Raw genomic sequence first — 18,511 nt, 5'->3', positions numbered from 1 at the left:
TCCTGGTGTCAAGGACATGGGCCCGCATCCGCTGTTCCGTCATTACGTAGTCCAGCAGATGTTCTTGCTTGGACCCGGCATGCATCCATGATGTTGTGTGGATGTGCCGATGCCGGAAGAGCATGTTGGTAATTACAAGCCCATGGGCTGCACAAAAATCTAGCAGCCTCCTACCGTTGTTATTGATCTGATCTGGCCCATACCTTCCAATCACTCCAGACCAGGTGCCAGCGTCATGACCAACTCGGGCATTGAAGTCACCCAACAAGATGACTATCCCGAGGGGCCGCTTTAGCCAGCACCTGTGACAGGAGGTCATAGAAGGCATCTGACTCATCGGCCTTGCCTGCATTCCTCCACGGATGTTCGTCTTCGGTGGGGGCATAAGTAACCACGACCACCACTCCTCGCCTCCGGTTGAATGGAAGGCGAGCCCAAAGTATCCTGGGGCTTACAACTTCCCACACCTCACCACCACACTCCCACGCCCCCTTCATTCTTTTGTTCAGAAGAAGAGCCACTCCCTGTTGTTTGGCAGTCTCCTGCCCTGGGTAGAGGACTGTCCACCCCTCATGGTGGCAGGAGCCAGAGCCGGTCCACCGGACCTCCTGAATGCCACAAAGATCCAGGCGGTACCGGTCCAGCTCCCGATAGATGAGTGGCATCCTCTCCTCCGCAGTGAGTGTTCGAACATTCCACGTGGCCACCCGCAGTGGCTTTTTGTTGTTTCTGGAGGAGCCCCGAGGGTAAAGATTAAATCTCCTGGCTCCGCCAAATGGGGTTTGGCCAGGAGACGAAGTTTCACCGTACCTGTGCCGGCCGACCGGTGCGGTAGCGTACTCAACATCTCCTCCGCGAAGATCAGGGCGGCCGGGGCGCGGTGGTGGCGGTGCCCCCCCCCCCCCCCTCACAACCGGCGGTTGCATGACGGCTACGCGGGCGGGGGGGGTGACCTTTGACCCGGCAGGGGAGGCGCGCGTGGACGAGGCCGCGGCGGAGCGCGTGATGGAGCGTCTGGAGCGGCGCTGCGAGGACCGCATGGCGGTGGCCATGGACACGGTGGAGGGCCTGGGCATCGAGTACGACGAGGACGTGGTGTGCGACGTGTGCCGCTCGCCCGACTGCGAGGAGGCCAACGAGATGGTGTTCTGCGACCGCTGCAACGTGTGTGTCCACCAGGTGAGCGTGGGTGGGTGGGTGGTTGGGCGGGCGGGCAGGCGGGCGGGCGGGCGAGTGGGCGGGTGGGTGAGTGGGTGGGTGGGTAAGTGAGTGGGTGAGGGAAATGGTGTCCACCAGATGAGGGTGGGTGAGGGGATCAGAGGGTGGGTGGATGAGTGAGTGGGTTAGATGGTGGGTGGGTGAGTGAGTGAATGAGTGGCTGGTTGCGTGAGTGGTTGGGTGGGTTAGAGGGTGGGTGTGTGGGAGGATGAGTGGGTGGGTGAGTGGATTATAGGGTGGGTGGATGAGGGAGTGGGTTAGATGGTTGGTGGTTGAGTGAGTGAATGAGTGGCTGGTTGAGTGAGTGGGTGGGTTAGAGGGTGGGTGAGTGAGTGAGTGAGTGGGTGGTTGAGTGGGTGGGTGGATGAGTGGGTGGGTGAGTGGGTCAGAGGGTGGGTGGATAAGTGAGTGGGTTAGATGGTGGGTGGGTGAGTGAGTGAATGAGTTACTGGTTGAGTGAGTGGGTGGGTGAGTAGGTGAGTGAGATGGTGTTCTGTGACCGCTGCAGTGTGTGCGTCTACCAGGTGAGGGTGGGTGGGTTTAGAGGGTTAGTCGATGAGCTCGTGAGTGAATGCTTGAGTGAGTGACTTTGGAGCAGGCTCACGAAGGACGCTCACAACAACGAGCGGAGCGCCGGGTGGCTAAAATGCAGCAAGCTGGCATAGTGGGGGGGTACAGGTGGTGCATCGGCCAGTAATCATCTCAGTGGGTCAACCCGTGGTACCTGCTGGGTCTCCCGTGGCCTCCTGCCAGCAGCGAGCCTTTGACACTTCACGCGATGGCCTCGAAGTGCACCTGGCCAGGCAACGGCGCTGTGGTGACGTCACCGAATGGCGCCTATTGTTGTTGTTGTTGTCGAGTGGCTAAGGGATGAGTGAGCGAGTGCAACATCCCTCTCATTCCGGTCTCACGCCCCCCGTGCCCTTCCGTGTGCACCACGTGTACCCCTCGTGTGTCCCCCGGCTGGTGAGTGCAGGCTTGCTACGGCATCCTCAAGGTGCCGGAGGGTAGCTGGCTGTGCCGCTCGTGCGCGCTGGGCGTGCGCCCCGCCTGCCTGCTGTGCCCCAAGACGGGCGGCGCCATGAAGCCCACGCGCAGCGGCAGCAAGTGGGCACACGTCAGCTGTGCCCTCTGGATACCCGAGGTGGGAGTCTGTGCACAACCGCACTAGCACACACCACCACTCAACTAATCACACTACCACACTACTACCACTTAACTAATCACACTACCACCACTCAACTAATCACACTACCACACTACTACCACACTACCACCACTTAACTAATCACACTACCACACAACCAACCACACTACCACTTTACTACCACACTACCACTCTACTACCACACTACCACTCTACTACACTACCACTCTACTACCACACTACCACACACCACCACTTAACTAATAACACTACCACACTACCACCACTTAACTTATCACACTATCACACTACTACCACACACCACCATTGAACTAATCACACTACCACACTACTACCACACTACCACACACCACCACTTAACTAATCACACTATAACACTACCACACAACCACACTAACAACCACACTACTACACTACCACTCTACCACACTACCAACCACACTACCACTCTACTACCACACACCACCACTTAACTAATCACACTGCCACACTACTACCACACTACCACACACCACCACTTAACTAATCACACTACCACACTACTACCACACTACCACACTACCTACCACACTACCACACAACCACACTACCACACTACCTACCACACTACCAACCACACTACCACACAACCACACTACCACCACACTACCACCACACTACCAACCACACTACCACTCAACCACACTACCAACCACACTACCTACCACACTACCACACTACCAACCACACTACCTACCACACTACCTACCACTCTACCACACTACCACACTACCACCACTTAACTAATCACACTACCACACTACCACCACTCAACCAACCACACTACCACCACACTACCACACAACCACACAACCACACTACCACCACACTACCACACTACCAACCACACTACCACCACACTACCACACTACCACACTACCACCACACTACCACACTACCAACCACACTACCACCACACTACCACACTACCACCACACTACCAACCACACTACCAACCACACTACCACACTACTACACTACCACACTACCACCACACTACCACACTACCAACCACACTACCACACTACCACACTACCAACCACACTACCACCACACTACCACCACACTACCACCACACTACCACACTAACACTACCACACTACCACACTAACACTACCACACCACCACACAACCACACTACCACCACACTACCACACTACCAACCACACTACCACCACACTACCACACTACCACACTACCACCACACTACCACACTACCAACCACACTACCACCACACTACCACACTACCACCACACTACCACCACACTACCAACCACACTACCACACTACCACACTACTACACTACCACACTACCACCACACTACCACACTACCAACCACACTACCACCACACTACCACACTACCACACTACCACCACACTACCACCACACTACCACACTACCACTACCACACTACCACACTAACACTACCACACCACCACACTACCAAACACACTACCACTCAAGCAACCACACAACTCAACCAAACACACAACCAACCACACTACCACTGGAACAGATGGAGATTAGTCCACCCGCACGTCGAAGGGAGTTCCGCAGCCCATCTGCGCGTGATCCGCCAACCCCCCGCGTGCCGTTGCTTTGTGCAGGTGAGCATCGGTTGCCCCGAGCGGATGGAGCCGGTGACGAAGATCTCCCAAGTGCCGCCCAGCCGCTGGGCTCTCGTCTGCTCTCTGTGCCGCGTCAAGACCGGAGCCTGCATCCAGGTGGGGGCGGGGAGGGCGGGGGGGGCGGGGGGGGGGCGGGGGGGGGTGGGGGGGGGCGGGTGGGGCAGCATCTCTGTGAATGCAACGACCCTCTGCGTGGATGCATCGGCCGTGCGTTTTACGTTGATGTTCATGCGGCACCAGTGAGTGAGTGCCTGCCTGCGCGTTAACGTGCGTGTCTGTGTGAGTGTTAACGCTGCTAAGTGTTAACGTGGGTGAGCGTTCACCCCGTTGGGTGTTCACGTGAGTGAGCGTGAACCCCGTTGGGTGTTCACGTGAGTGAGCGTTCACCCCGTTGGGTGTTCACGTGAGGCTGAGTCTCTCCGCGTGTCTCCGTTGGGTCCCAGTGCTCGGTGAAGAGTTGCATCACGGCGTTCCACGTCACCTGTGCCTTCGAGCACGCCCTCGAGATGCGCACCACCCTGGAGGAGGGGGAGGAGGTTCGATTCCGCTCCATCTGCTCCAAGCACAGCAAGCGCCGGCCACAGCAGCAGCAGCAGCATCGGAGCAGCCATGCGGGAGGAGGTGGTGGTGGTGGAGGAGGTGGTCCCACTGAGGATGAGAAGACCAGCCTTCGCAAGCAGAAGCTGCAGGAGCTGCAGGTAGGAGGTCATTGCCGCCTGTCATTGTTTTGTGTTTCTGTGTGTGTATCTATGTGTGTGTGTATATATATGTGTGTGTGTATCTGTGTGTGTGTATCTGTGTGTGTGTGTGTATATCTCTGTGTGTGTTTCTGTGTGTGTATATGTATCTGTGTGTGTGTATATATATGTGTGTATGTATACATGTGTGTACAGTGAGGGAAACAAGTATTTGGTCCCCTGCTGATTTTGTACGTTTGCCCACTGACAAGAAATGATCAGTCTATAGTTTTAATGGTAGGTTTATTTGAACAGTGAGAGGCAGAATAACAACAACAAAATCCAGAAAAGTGCATGTCAAAAATGTTATAAATTGATTTGCATTTTAATGAGGGAAATAAGTATTTGACCCCTCTGCAAAACATGACTTAGTACTTGGTGGCAAAACCCTTGTTGGCAATCACAGAGGTCAGACGTTTCTTGTAGTTGGCCACCAGGTTTGCACACATCTCAGGAGGGATTTTGTCCCACTGCTCTTTGCAGATCTTCTCCAAGTCATCAAGGTTTCGAGGCTGACGTTTGACAACTCGAATCTTCAGCTCCCTCCACAGATTTTCTATGGGATTAAGGTCTGGAGACTGGCTAGGCCACTCCAGGACCTTAATGTGCTTCTTCTTGAGCCACTCCTTTGTTACCTTGGCCGTGTGTTTTGGGTCATTGTCATGCTGGAATACCCATCCACGACCCATTGTCAATGCCCTGGCTGAGGGAAGGAGGTTCTCACCCAAGATTTGACGGTACATGGCCCCATCCATCGTCCCTTTGATGCGGTGAAGTTGTCCTGTCCCCTTAGCAGAAACACACCCCCAAAGCATAATGTTTCCACCTCCATGTTTGACGGTGGGGATGGTGTTCTTGGGGTCATAGGCAGCATTCCTCCTCCAAACACGGCGAGTTGAGTTGATGCCAAAGAGCTCCATTTTGGTCTCATCTGGCCACAACACTTTCACCCAGTTGTCCTCTGAATCATTCAGATGTTCATTGGCAAACTTCAGACGGGCATGTATATGTGCTTTCTTGAGCAGGGGGACCTTGCGGGCGCTGCAGGATTTCAGTCCTTCACGGCGTAGTGTGTTACCAACTGTTTTCTTGGTGACTATGGTCCCAGCTGCCTTGAGATCATTGACAAGATCCTCCCGTGTAGTTCTGGGCTGATTCCTCACCGTTATCATGATCATTGCAACTCCACGAGGTGAGATCTTGCATGGAGCCCCAGGCCGAGGGAGATTGACAGTTCTTTTGTGTTTCTTCCATTTGAGAATAATCGCACCAACTGTTGTCACCTTCTCACCAAGCTGCTTGGCGTTCGTCATTTAGTGACGAATGGCGGTTGTTGTGTGTGTTTGTGTCACTGTGTGTGTTTGTGTCTGTGTATATATGTACATGTGTCTGTGTGTGTCTCTGTGTACATGTGTCTGTGTGTGTCTCTGTGTACATGTGTCTGTCCATGTGTGTCTCTGTGTACATGTGTCTGTGTGTGTGTGTCTCTGTGTACATGTGTCTGTCCGTGTGTGCCTCTGTGTACATGTGTCTGTCCCTGTGTGTCTCTGTGTACATGTGTCTGTCTGTGTGTGTGTCTCTGTGTACATGTGTCTGTCTGTCTGTCTCTGTGTACATGTGTCTGTCCGTGTGTGTGTCTCTGTGTACATGTGTCTGTGTGCGTGTGTGTCTCTGTGTACATGTGTCTGTGTGTGTATGTGTATATATGTACATGTGTCTGTCTGTGTGTGTGTCTGTGTACATGTGTGTGTCTCTGTGTACATGTGTCTGTCCGTGTACATGTGTCTGTGCGTGTGTGCCTCTGTATCTCCGTATCGTCAGGAGGAGTTCTTCTCGCTGGCGGGTCCCGGTGAGGAGCTGGCCCAGTCTCTGTGTCTCCCCGACGCTCCGGTCGACCTCCTCTTCCAGTACTGGAAGCTCAAGCGACGCTCCTCCTTCTCTCGCCCGCTCATGGACCCCCCCCCGGACTCCCTCGCCACGGCGGGGCCCGGGGGGGCCGCCGGCGGCTCGGGGGCCGGCGGCGGCGCGGGGGGCACCGAGGCGTCGGAGGACAGCCTCTACCGCCGCATGCGCATGTTCATGTACCTGCGACAGGACCTGGAGCGGGTGAGTGGGTGTGTGTCTGTGTCAGTGTCTGTGTCAGTGTGTGTGTCAGTGTGTGTGTCAGTGTGTGTGTGTGGGTCGTGTGTGTGTGTGTATGTGTCGGTGTCTGTGTCAGTGTGTGTGTGTGGGTCGGTGTGTGTGTGTGTGTGTCAGTGTGTGCGTGTATGTGGGTCGGTGTGTGTGTGTCTGTGTCAGTGTGTCAGTGTGTGTCGGTATGTGTGTGTGGGTCGGTGTGTGTGTGTGGGTCGGTGTGTGTGTCTGTGTGTCTGTGTCAGTGTGTCAGTGTGTGTGTCTGTGTCAGTGTGTCAGTGTGTGTGTGTGTCTGTGTCTGTGTCAGTGTGTGTGTGTGTGTGTCAGTGTGTGTGTCTATGTATGTGGGTTGGTGTGTGTGTCGGTGTGTGTGTCTGTGTCAGTGTGTGTGTGTCTACGTATGTGGGTTGGTGTGTGTGTGTATGTGGGTCACCCGGCGCTCTGGGTGGCTAAAGCACAGCAAGTTGGTACAGTAGGGGGCACAGGTTGTGCATCAGCCAGTCATCTCTGTCATCTCAGTCAGTCCACCCGTGGCACCTGGGTCTGCCCCGTGACCTCCTGCCAGCGGGCGTTCGACACTTCACGTGGCCTCAAGGTGCACATGGCCTGGCACAAGCGTCGTGGAGACGTCACCGCCACTTAGTGGCGAATGGCAGATGTTCTTGTTGTATGTGGATCGGTGTGTCTGTGTGTCGGTGTATCGTTCCGGCCTTCATAGATTTCTCGCTACACGGGGGATCTTTGTCTTTGTAGGTGCTACTCACTAACAGCACTTGCCCCTGCAGTCTGTTAGAGCTACACGGGGGATCTTTGTCTTTGTAGGTGCTGCTCGCTAACAGCACTTGCCCCAACAGTGTGTTCGAGGCTACAGGGGGGATCTTTGTCTTTGTGTGCGTGCGTGTAGGTGCGTAACCTGTGCTACATGGTCTCCCGGAGAGAGAAACTCAAGAACTCGTTGACGCGCCTCCTGGAGCAGGTCTTCCACACTCACCTGCGCCTGCTGGAGACCGGCACCGCCACAGGTTCGGCGACTTCCACCCCCCGCCCCCTCCCCCCCCCGCCCCCACCGGGGGATACAAAAACGACCGGGCGTGGTGCTGGCAACCCACCCCCTCGTGCACCACGGTGCCGGCAGCCTTCGTCGGCGCTGTTGCTACTCGCTGCTTTTACTCGGCTGTTTTATCTTGCCAGGAAAGGCCCCCATAGTAGAGGTTTGTGGGTCAGATCGCGTGAATATATAAATGTTGTGTCGTTAAAACCCTCCAGCACCCGACACGGCCAACCAGTAAGTGTTGTCACGTAAACAGAACGTGGCCAATTCGTCACTAGTACAGCACTTCGATTTAAAGCTTTCGTGACTGCAGGGATTCATCGTCTTGGTTCTTTCGGTACAGTCACATAGAATGGGAATAATAAAATAAAAAATATACAAATAAAACATAACATATATTATCATGTTTTATTATTTTATAATGTTTTATTAATATTTTTATTATTATTTTATTATTTCCATTCTACGTGACTTTACCAAAAGAACCAAGAAGATAGTACACTGTGTAGTGTAGTATATAGTGTAGTGTGTAGTGTATAGTGTAGTGTATCGTGTAGTATATAGTGTAGTGTATAGTAGTGTAGTGTATAGTGTAGTGTATAGTAGTGTAGTGTATAGTGTAGTGTATAGTAGTGTGTAGTGTAGTGTGTAGTAGTGTATAATGTGGTGCATAGTGTAGTGTAGAGTGTAGTAGTGTATAGTGTAGTGTAGAGTGTAGTAGTGTAGAGTGTAGTAGTGTAGTAGTGTATAGTGTAGTGTATAGTGTAGTATAATAGTACAGCACACCGGTGTGTTGGAGAGCCAAGCCACAACATTTACAATCTGAGTACCGTGACGTTTTGCCGGTAATTACAACCAGCTTCATCAGGCGACAGCCAGATTTATGGAGAAGTCCACCTGCGTCGTTCTTTCTCGACGCGTTGATGTGTTGACCACCCTTCTGCGCTCTTGCACAATGTGGGGGGGGGGGTGACTGAGGCAACGTACATGATGCATGTGCATTATGCGAGCCCTTTGAACTTGTCCTTTCTGTCTATTGTGTTTATTAAAATAGCCCTACCAATGGTAAGACAAAGATCCCCCGTATAGACTCACAAAGAGACCCATAGACTCACAAAGAGGACCCATAGACTCGGAGACCCATAGACTCACAGAGACCCATAGACTCACACGGAAACCAATAGAGTCACACAGAGACCCATAGACTCACACAGAGACCCATAGACTCACACAGAGACCCGTAGACTCGCACGGAGACCCGTAGACTCGCACAGAGACCCGTAGACTCACAAAGAGGACCCATAGACTCGGAGACCCGTAGACTCGCACAGAGACCCGTAGACTTATCTGGAGACCCGTAGACTCGCACAGAGACCCGTAGACTCACACAGAGACCCATAGACTCACACAGAGACCCATAGACTCACACAGAGACCCGTAGACTCGCACGGAGACCCGTAGACTCGCACAGAGACCCGTAGACTCACAAAGAGGACCCATAGACTCGGAGACCCGTAGACTCGCACAGAGACCCGTAGACTTATCTGGAGACCCGTAGACTCGCACAGAGACCCGTAGACTCGCACAGAGACCCGTAGACTCACACAGAGACCCGTAGACTCACACAGACCCGTAGACTCACACAGAGACCCGTAGACTCACACAGAGACCCGTAGACTCCCCATACCGAGACTTATCTGGAGACCCCATAGGCCCACGCCCACCGATAGTCGCAACGGGTCGCAAACCCAAACTCCAAATCTACAACAGGTGTCAGGGCCGGGGCTGACCCCACGACCTCCTGCATACCAGGTGACGTAGTTCAGATCTCCCAGCCAATCGCGGCGCACAGCACGGCGACCCGGGTTCGATTTCCGCTCACGGCCAACACGCCAGCGGGCGTTCGACACTTCACGTGGCCTCAAGGTGCACATGGCCTGGCACAAGCGTTGTGGTGACGTCACCGCCTCTTAGTGGCGAATGGCGGTTGTTGTTGTTGTATGTGGATCGGTGTGTGTGTCAGTGTGCGTGTCGGTGTGTGTTTGTGTGTCTGTGTGTGTCTGTGTGTGTGTCGGTGTGTGTCGGTGTGTGTTTGTGTGTCTGTGTGTCGGTGTGTGTGTGTGTCTGACCTCCTACCTCCTCGCGGTGCCGGACGGGCAACACTGTCGTGGGCAGTGCTGTGGGGGGAGGGCCAATGCCCATTGGCCTCTCCCCTCATGGCGTCTGTGACCACCACAGTGGCTAAACGGGGGCTCTGGACGGGTGCGAGGGGCTGGTAACCCCTCCACCTTCAATTAACCACCACTAAACTACGAATTAAACATAAACCTGTAATTAATAAGCTTGTGCCGGAGGCCCCGGGGGGTCAGGCTTTTATGACGTCTCCTGGCCAAACCCCATTTGGCGGAGCCAGGAGATTGAATTTTCACCCTCGGGGCTCCTCCAGAAACAACGAAAAACCATTGCGGATGGCCACGTGGAATGTTCGAACGCTCACTGCGGAGGAGAGGCTGCCACTCCTCTGTCGGGAGCTGGACCGGTACCGCCTGGATCTCTGTGGCATTCAGGAGGTCCGGTGGACCGGTTCTGGCTCCTGCCACCATGAGGGGTGGACAGTCCTCTACTCGGGGCAGGAGACTGCCAAACAACAGGGTGTGGCTCTTCTTCTGAACAAAAGAATGAAGGGGGCGTGGGAGCGTGGCGGTGAGGTGTGGGAAGCTGTAAGCCCCAGGATACTTTGGGCTCGCCTTCCCATCAACCAGAGGCGAGGAGTGGTGCTCGTGGTTACTTATGCCCCCACCGAAGACGAACATCCGTGGAGGGATGCAGGCAAAGCCGATGAGTCAGACGCTTTCTATGACCTCCTGTCACAGGTGCTGGCTAAAGTGGCCACTCGGGACAGAGTCATCTTGTTGGGTGACTTCAATGCCCGAGTTGGTCATGATGCTGGCACCTGGTCTGGAGTGATTGGAAGGCATGGGCCAGATCAGCTCAATAATAACGGTAGAAGGCTGCTAGATTTTTGTGCAGCCCATGGGCTTGTAATTACCAACACGCTCTTCCGGCATCGGCGCATCCACACAACATCATGGATGCATGCCGGGTGCAAGCAAGAACATCTGCTGGACTACATAGTGACGGACCAGCGGATGCGAGCCCATGTCCTTGACACCAGGACCTACCGTGGAGCTGATCTGACCTCTGACCATCGACTAGTCATCTGTAAGATGCGCCTGCCATTCTTCCACTCCGGTGGTGGGTGTACACCCAGGACCCCATTCCAACCAAAAGTGGCCTGGTCTCAGCTAGCTGATGAAAGTTGCAAGCGAGAATTTCATCATTGCTTGCAGCTGGGGTTGGCATCGTCCCCCACTCCACCTGATGTCGAGGGTAAATGGGCGAGGTTTAAGACTGTGACTCATGCAGCTGCAATGGCTGCTTTGGGTACGCGGTCCAGACCTCCCCAGAAATCCTGGCTGACAGAGGAGGTGTTCAGGTTAATTGAGAAAAAGCGACAGGCCCACTCTCATCGCCTACAGCATCCCACGTCGGAGAATGAGGAGGTTTACCGCAGCCTTCGCTCGGAGGTTCGGAGAGCCGTAAGGCGCTGTAAGGATAGGTGGTGGTCGCAGGTTGCTGAGGAGATGGAGTCTGCCTCAGTGGCCCGCGATCACAAATCACTATTTAATTCCATCAAAAAAGTAACCTGCAGCGCCACACCTATTACCATCATTAGAGGAAAAAACGGTGATCCAATCTCCGACCCCCAGGAACAGGTTTGCAGATTTGCTGAGCATTTCTGCGAGGTCCTGGGGGAGGGAAAATCTCTCAGCCAGGAAAACATCATGGCACAAAGTGGGGATAACCCTGCTGAGGCTGCGGTGCCTCAAATATTGGAAGAGGTCACCCCCTGTGAGTGGCTGGCTGAGGTGCCAGCTGTTGAGGAAGTACTGAGGGCGATCCGGAGTCTGAGACCAGGGAAGGCACCGGGCAGAGATGATCTCCCAAGCGAAATGCTGAGGGAGGGTGGCGTTTGTGCACAGACTGCCCTATATGACATCATAACAACAGTCTGGACCACTGGACGGGTTCCGCAGGACTGGAAGGATGCCCTGGTGGTCCCCCTCTTTAAGAAGGGGGACCGTACCGACTGTAACAACTACAGGGGCATCTCACTCCTCAGTGTGCCGGGAAAGGTCCTGGCAAGGATTATTCAACATCGCCTTGCTAGGCACGCTGAGGAGAGGCTTGCGGAGCCCCAATGCGGTTTCAGGAAAGGGCGGTCCTGCACAGATGCCATATTTTCTGTCCGTCTGCTACAGCAGAGGTGTAGGGAATTCCAAAAAGACCTACATCTCTGCTTTATTGACCTGGTCAAGGCCTATGATACCATCAGTAGGACTGGGCTCTGGGTTGTTCTTCGTGCTTTCGGAGTCCCTGACCCTCTGCTCACGATCATTAAGGACCTTCATGATGGTGAGCGGGCCCGGGTAAAACTACGTAGCCGGGAGTCGGAGCCTTTCCCTGTACACCTTGGGGTGCGACAGGGATGTCCTCTGACTCCCACATTATTTAACATCTATTTCGACTGCGTAGTTCGTGAAGCCTTCAATAGCTGTACCGGGGGAATTTCCATTTGGTACAGATATAATGGGAGGCTGATCGACGCCCGGGTGCGATCAAGGGATGGCTCCCTATTGGTCAACCACGTTATGTATGCCGATGATTTGGTAATAGCTGCTCATTCAGAAGAGGAGTTGGAGACGCTGCTGCTGAGACTGGAGCATGCCACTAAGAGGTGGGGCCTTACCATCAGCCCCACCAAAACTAAGCACCTGCCACGGGTATTTTGTACCATCGGACACTCCACCCCCACAACTCCCAATTGGTGATGGGGCAGTTGTGGAGAGAGTGGAGAGTTTCCCTTACCTGGGCAGTGTGCTTATGACCGGCTCCAGTTTATCAGCAGAGGTCTCACTCCGAATCAGTCGAGCGGCAATATCTTTTCATCGGTTGCGTAACACTGTGTGGAAGCTACCTGGTCTGTCGCTCCGCACGAAGCTTCAGGTCTTCTCGGCCACGGTCATTCCCTCCCTTCTCTACGCTTGCGAAACGTGGACCCCCCTAGTGGAGCATCTTCGCCGGTTGGAAACATTTAGGCTGGCCTGCCTACGATCCATCCTGGGTTTAACCAGGCTGGATTGTGTGAGGAGCTCACAAGTCCTTGAAAGATCTGGGCAAAGTCCCATCAGTGAGCTCCTCCGGCAGGCAAGGCTGCGTTGGCTGGGTCATGTAGCCCGCATGCCCAGCCACCGCATGCCTAAACAGCTTTTGTTCGGCCGGATCGAGGGGGCTAAACGGGCGCGGCACGGGCTGGAGAAGAGATGGAGTGATGTGGTACAGGAGGATGTGGAGCTGAGTGGACTTGCCGATGACTGGTACCAGCGGTGTCAAGATCGGCCTTAGTGGAGGAGGCTCGTGAAGGACGCTACTGGGCAGTTGGAGGCAGTCGCCCTCCAGCAACAACGGAGGGCGGAGGAGCAACGCTCACAACAACGAGCCGAGCGCCGGGTGGCTAAAGCACAGCAAGTTGGTACAGTAGGGGGCACAGGTGGTGCATCAGCCAGTCATCTCGGTCATCTCGGTCAGTCGACCCGTGGCACCTGGGTCTGCCCCGTGACCTCCTGCCAGCGGGCGTTCGACACTTCACGTGGCCTCAAGGTGCACATGGCCTGGCACAAGCGTCGTGGTGACGTCACCGCCACTTAGTGGCGAATGGCGGTTGTTGTTGTTGTTGTGTGTGTCTGTGCTGCACCAGTTAGCGCTGTGCTACGAACCCAGCAGAGACCAGAGTTCGATTCCCCCTCACGGCCAACAACAGTGACGATTATCTGAATCGGTCCTGGGCCTCCCGTAGGTCGACTCAGCCTCAAATAAGTACCTGGTGCGGCGTATAAACATCGCCACTGGGGAGACAAAGGCGGCCGGGCGTGGTTGCTGGCCACCCACCCCTCCCCCTCGTGTGCCGTGCCGGCCTTCATCGGTGGCTACTCGCTATCGGCACTTTCCCCAACGGTCTGTTGAGGCTACACGTGGGACCTTTGTCTTGTATGGGGGCAAGGAGCCGCCCTGCTCCCAGCCCCCCCCACTCACACCCCTGGGGGGCAGGGCTCCAGCATTGGGGTCACAGGTCAGAGCCGCCACCACCGTCCTCCTGCCAAGGAGCCTGGGTTCAATGCCCTGGGGGGGTCTGGGGTGTCTCTGGGGCACAGGCGCTGCTGATATGATTCAGCCTCATGGTTACCCTCCCCCACACCTCCCTCTTCCACACCTCTCTCACCACTCCCTCACCACTCCCCCACCGCTCCCTCACCACTCCCTCACCTCTCTCACCACTCCCTCACCACACTCACCACTCTCTCACCACTTTCTCACCACTCCCTCACCACTCTCCCACACCTCCCTCTTTCACACCTCCCTCTTCCACCACTCTCTCACCACTCCCTCACCACACTCACCACTCTCTCACCACTCTCTCACCACTCTCTCACCACTCCCCCACCACTCTCTCACCACTCTCACCACTCCCCCACTCTCTCACCACTCTCACCACACTCACCACTCTCTCACCACTCCCTCACCACTCTCACCACACTCACCACTCTCTCACCACACTCACCACTCTCTCACCACTCTCTCACCACACTCATCACTCAGTCACCACTCTCTCACCACTCCCCCACCACTCTCTCACCACTCTCACCACTCCCCCACTCTCTCACCACTCTCACCACACTCACCACTCTCTCACCACTCTCACCACACTCACCACTCTCTCACCACTCTCTCACCACACTCACCACTCTCTCACCACTCCCCCACCACTCTCTTACCACTCTCCCATCTCTCCCACCACCACGAATCACAGGCGCCAGCCCGAGCAGCGCAAGCAGCGCCGCCGCAAGCAGCGCAAGCAGTGCGGGCAGCGCGTGCGTCCAGCGATCATCGACCGCGCCGGCCGCCACCGCCTCTTCGTCTTCCTCGTCCTTGTTGGCGTCGGCGTCTGAAAACGCCGGCGCCCACCCCGACACTCCCCGCCGCCCAGACACCGTCAACGGGCGGCGCCCCCCCACACCGCATCAGCAGCATCAGCAGCAGCATCAGCAGCAGCATCAGCAGCATCAGCAGCTGCAGCAGCAGCATCAGCAGCAGCATCATCAGCAGCAGCAGCATCATCAGCAGCAGGGAGGAGGTGGTGACGGCGGCATTGCCCGTCGCTGCAACGGCTCGATGGTGAAGCTGGCGCTGCCGGGGGGCGCCACCGCCGTGCCGTGCGTGCGCGTGAGCCGCGTGGACGAGCGGAGGGTGCGCGGCGGCGGCGGTGGTGGCGGCGGCGGTGGTGCCGCCCCCCCTCCCCGCGGGGGAGGCTCTCCGTGCCGCCCGGTGGCTTCTGCCGGTGCCGCCAGCGAGCTTCCCGGAGACGAAGACGACGGCGACGGCGAAGAGGAGGAGCAGGAGGAGGAGGAGGGGGAGGAGGTGGAGGAGGTGGAGGAGCGAGCGGAGAACGGCGACGGGGAGAGGAGGAGGACGAGGAGGCCGGCACCGCTCGCCGACGGGCGCGTGCTGAGGAAGAGGCCGGCGCCAGCCACAGCCGCCGCCGGCGACGACGACGCCGCCGCCGGCGGCGTTGTTGTTGTTGACGTTGGCGAGGGAGGGGCAGGAGTCAAATCCCGACGGCGGGCGGAGGCCGGACAGCCGCCGGGAGCGGCGCCGTCGCAAACGGTGCCCCCGGCGGCGGCGGCGTCGGCGTCGGCCATGAAGTTCACTCTCAAGACGAACCTGACCATGTCGCGCTTCCTCAACTCGCTCGTGAGCTGAGGTGCCACGGGGACGGTCGCCCCACCCCCCCCACCCCCCTCCTCTCTGTCTTTGTGCGCGTGCCACTCTCTCCGTTTCGTTCTCTTCAACCCTCCCGTAGTAACCGGCGGCAAGGGGGTGGGGGTGGGGGGGATGGGGCCAATCCGGCATCGGTGTCGCGCGAGACGTCGTCGGTCGCCACGCGGTGAGGACACGGAGTCACCGCGGAGTAGCCTCGGCTTGGATCGGCTTGTGCAGTGGAAAAAAACCCACGATGCTCCCTGGCTAGCTCTGGTCGGGGTCCCTGGCTACATGTCTAGGGGTCCCTGGCTGGTTGTCTAGGGGTCCCTGGCTGGCTTGTGTAGGGGTCCCTGGCTGGTTGTCTAGGGGTCCCTGGCTGGCTTGTGTAGGGGTCCCTGGCTGGTTGTCTAGGGGTCCCTGGCTGGCTTGTGTAGGGGTCCCTGGCTGGTTGTCTAGGGGTCCCTGGCTGGCTTGTCGAGGGGTCCCTGACTGGCTTGTCTAGGGGTCCCTGACTGGCTTGTCTAGGGGTCCATGGCTGGTTGTGTAGGGGTCCCTGGCTGGTTGTCTAGGGGTCCCTGGCTGGCTTGTCTAGGGGTCCCTGGCTGGCTTGTCTAGGGGTCCCTGGCTGGTTGTCTAGGGGTCCCTGGCTGGCATGTCTAGGGGTCCCTGACTGGCTTGTCTAGGGGTCCCTGGCTGGTTGTGTAGGGGTCCCTGGCTGGCTTGTCTAGGGGTCTGTGGGCACAGAAGAGGGTTGTCTGTGTGCGCCCGTCGCGACGTCTCCCGTCTCCATGCGTCTTCTGCCCGCCCGTGCTCCAGCGCGTCGCGTCGTTCTTCGTTGCTCTCCCACGATCACGCACGAGATTGCACACGAGATCACTCACGAGATCACTCACGATCACACACGAGATCACGCACGAGATTGCACACGAGATCACTCACGAGATCACTCACGATCACACACGAGATCACGCACGAGATCACGCACGAGATCACGCACGAGATTGCACACGAGATCACACAAGATCACACAAGATCACGCACGATCACACACGAGATCACACAAGATCACGCACGAGATTGCACACGAGATCACTCACGATCACACATGAGATCACTCACGATCGCACATGAGATCACGCACGAGATTGCACACAAAATCACTCATGAGATCGCTCACGAGATCGCACGCGAGATCGCACGCACGCCCAGTATATATTTATAAGCGTCGCGAGCTCTGTACATTTCCACGCGTGACCCATGCCTTGCTCCTCCCCCACCGCACCCGTCTCACTCCCCTCTGTCTCTCATCTCTCTCATCTCTCTCTCCCTCTCTCATCTCTCTCCTCCCTCTCTCCTCCCTCTCATCTCTCACCTCCCACTCTCTCATCTCTCTCTCCTCCCTCCCTCCTCCCTCTCATCTCTCTCCCCTCTCTCTCCTCCCTCTGTCTCCTCTATACTCTCTGTTTACTCTCTCTCCCTCTGCCCTTGCCGTCCATTGATTGGTTACATTTCAGAATCTTTATTTATCCCGAAGAAATCAGATGAGTTCCGTAGCTATTCTGAAGCCCCCACCCCCCATCCGGAGCGACTCCCCTCTGACTTGTGCGCCCTCCTTTCGTGTTTCATCCCCCCCCCCTCCCCTCCGTTTGTTCATTCTTATTAATCGTAAACGAGGAAACGTTTTGAAGGTTGTCCGTCGTTCCCCTCGCGGTGAATAACAAGCACTGGCATTTGTACCGCGCCGCCGGCGATCGGGCGCCGTGGTGGCGGTGAGCGGTGGCGGTGAGCGGTGAGTGGTGAGCGGCGGCGGTGAGCGGTGCGTAGCGGCGTCCGTTCTCTTGTGCATCTTTTTACTTTCCTATTTTGTTCAGCGCTTTGGTTTGTTTTGACGTCTGCGTTGCGACTCGGTGGTGCGCGGATGAGCGATGAGGAGGTGGTGGTGGTGGTGGTTGGAGGAGGAGGAGGAGGTGGTGGTGGTAGGAGGAGGAGGAGGTGGTGGTGGTAGGAGGTGGGAGGAGGAGGAGGCAGGGTCGTCGAGCTTGTTTTTACTTTTTTGTTATCGGGTAAAGGCGAAGTCAGGCCAAGTGGTGCCCTGCCACGCTCCCTCTCCCCACTCTCTCTCCCCCTCGCTGCACTCCCTCTCTCCCCACTCTCTCTCCCCACTCCCTCTCCCCATTCTCTCTCGCCTTCGCTGCACTCTCTCTCTCCTCACTCTCTCCCCTCACTCTCTCTCCCCACTCTCTCTACTCTCCCCACTCTCTCTACTCTCACCACTCTCTCTCCCCACTCTCTCCCTCCCCACTCTCTCTCCCCACTCTCTCTACTCTCCCCCTCTCTCCTCCACTCTCGCTCTCTCTCAGCCTTGCATTGAACGTCACGGCCTCAACTCTCTCTACTCCCTCCCCACACTCTCCGTGTGTGTCTCTCTCTCCTTGGCCGGCACAGCCCAGCACAGCTCGGCACAGCTCGGCACCGCGTACGGCGCTGGCACCTTGCGAACTCTCTCCAGCGTTGGAACCTTCGCAGCCTTTGAGTCTGGCTGGGGGTTGGGTCATGCGCAGGGGATAGGGGGTGGGCGGGCGGCTGAGTGGGCGGGCGGGCGGCTGAGTGGGCGGGTGGGCGGGCGGCTGAGTGGGCGGGCGGGCGGCTGAGTGGG

At 56.6% G+C, this 18,511-nt stretch overlaps 1 protein-coding gene across 2 annotated transcripts in view; it reads left to right on the top strand.

The window, feature by feature from the left end:
* LOC144737732 (protein Jade-1-like) overlaps positions 1–16,891 on the top strand; it is a 29,036-nt gene extending 12,145 nt beyond the window's left edge. For both annotated transcript variants that reach the window (XM_078620583.1, XM_078620584.1), the window contains exons 5-11: positions 968–1,179; positions 2,195–2,362; positions 4,036–4,152; positions 4,500–4,754; positions 6,615–6,899; positions 7,831–7,948; positions 14,906–16,891. In XM_078620583.1, the coding sequence (XP_078476709.1) occupies positions 968–1,179; positions 2,195–2,362; positions 4,036–4,152; positions 4,500–4,754; positions 6,615–6,899; positions 7,831–7,948; positions 14,906–15,855 (2,105 nt within the window). In that variant the 3' untranslated portion in view covers positions 15,856–16,891. The remainder of the gene's footprint in view (positions 1–967; positions 1,180–2,194; positions 2,363–4,035; positions 4,153–4,499; positions 4,755–6,614; positions 6,900–7,830; positions 7,949–14,905) is intronic.
* Positions 16,892–18,511: the final 1,620 nt, after the last annotated feature.

The sequence above is a fragment of the Lampetra planeri genome, chromosome 73 (assembly GCF_965212315.1).
Source record: "Lampetra planeri chromosome 73, kcLamPlan1.2.h2, whole genome shotgun sequence".
Lineage (NCBI taxonomy): Eukaryota > Metazoa > Chordata > Hyperoartia > Petromyzontiformes > Petromyzontidae > Lampetra > Lampetra planeri.
Note: the sequence above shows the minus strand (reverse complement) of the source record. Positions and strands in the feature narration are given on the sequence as shown.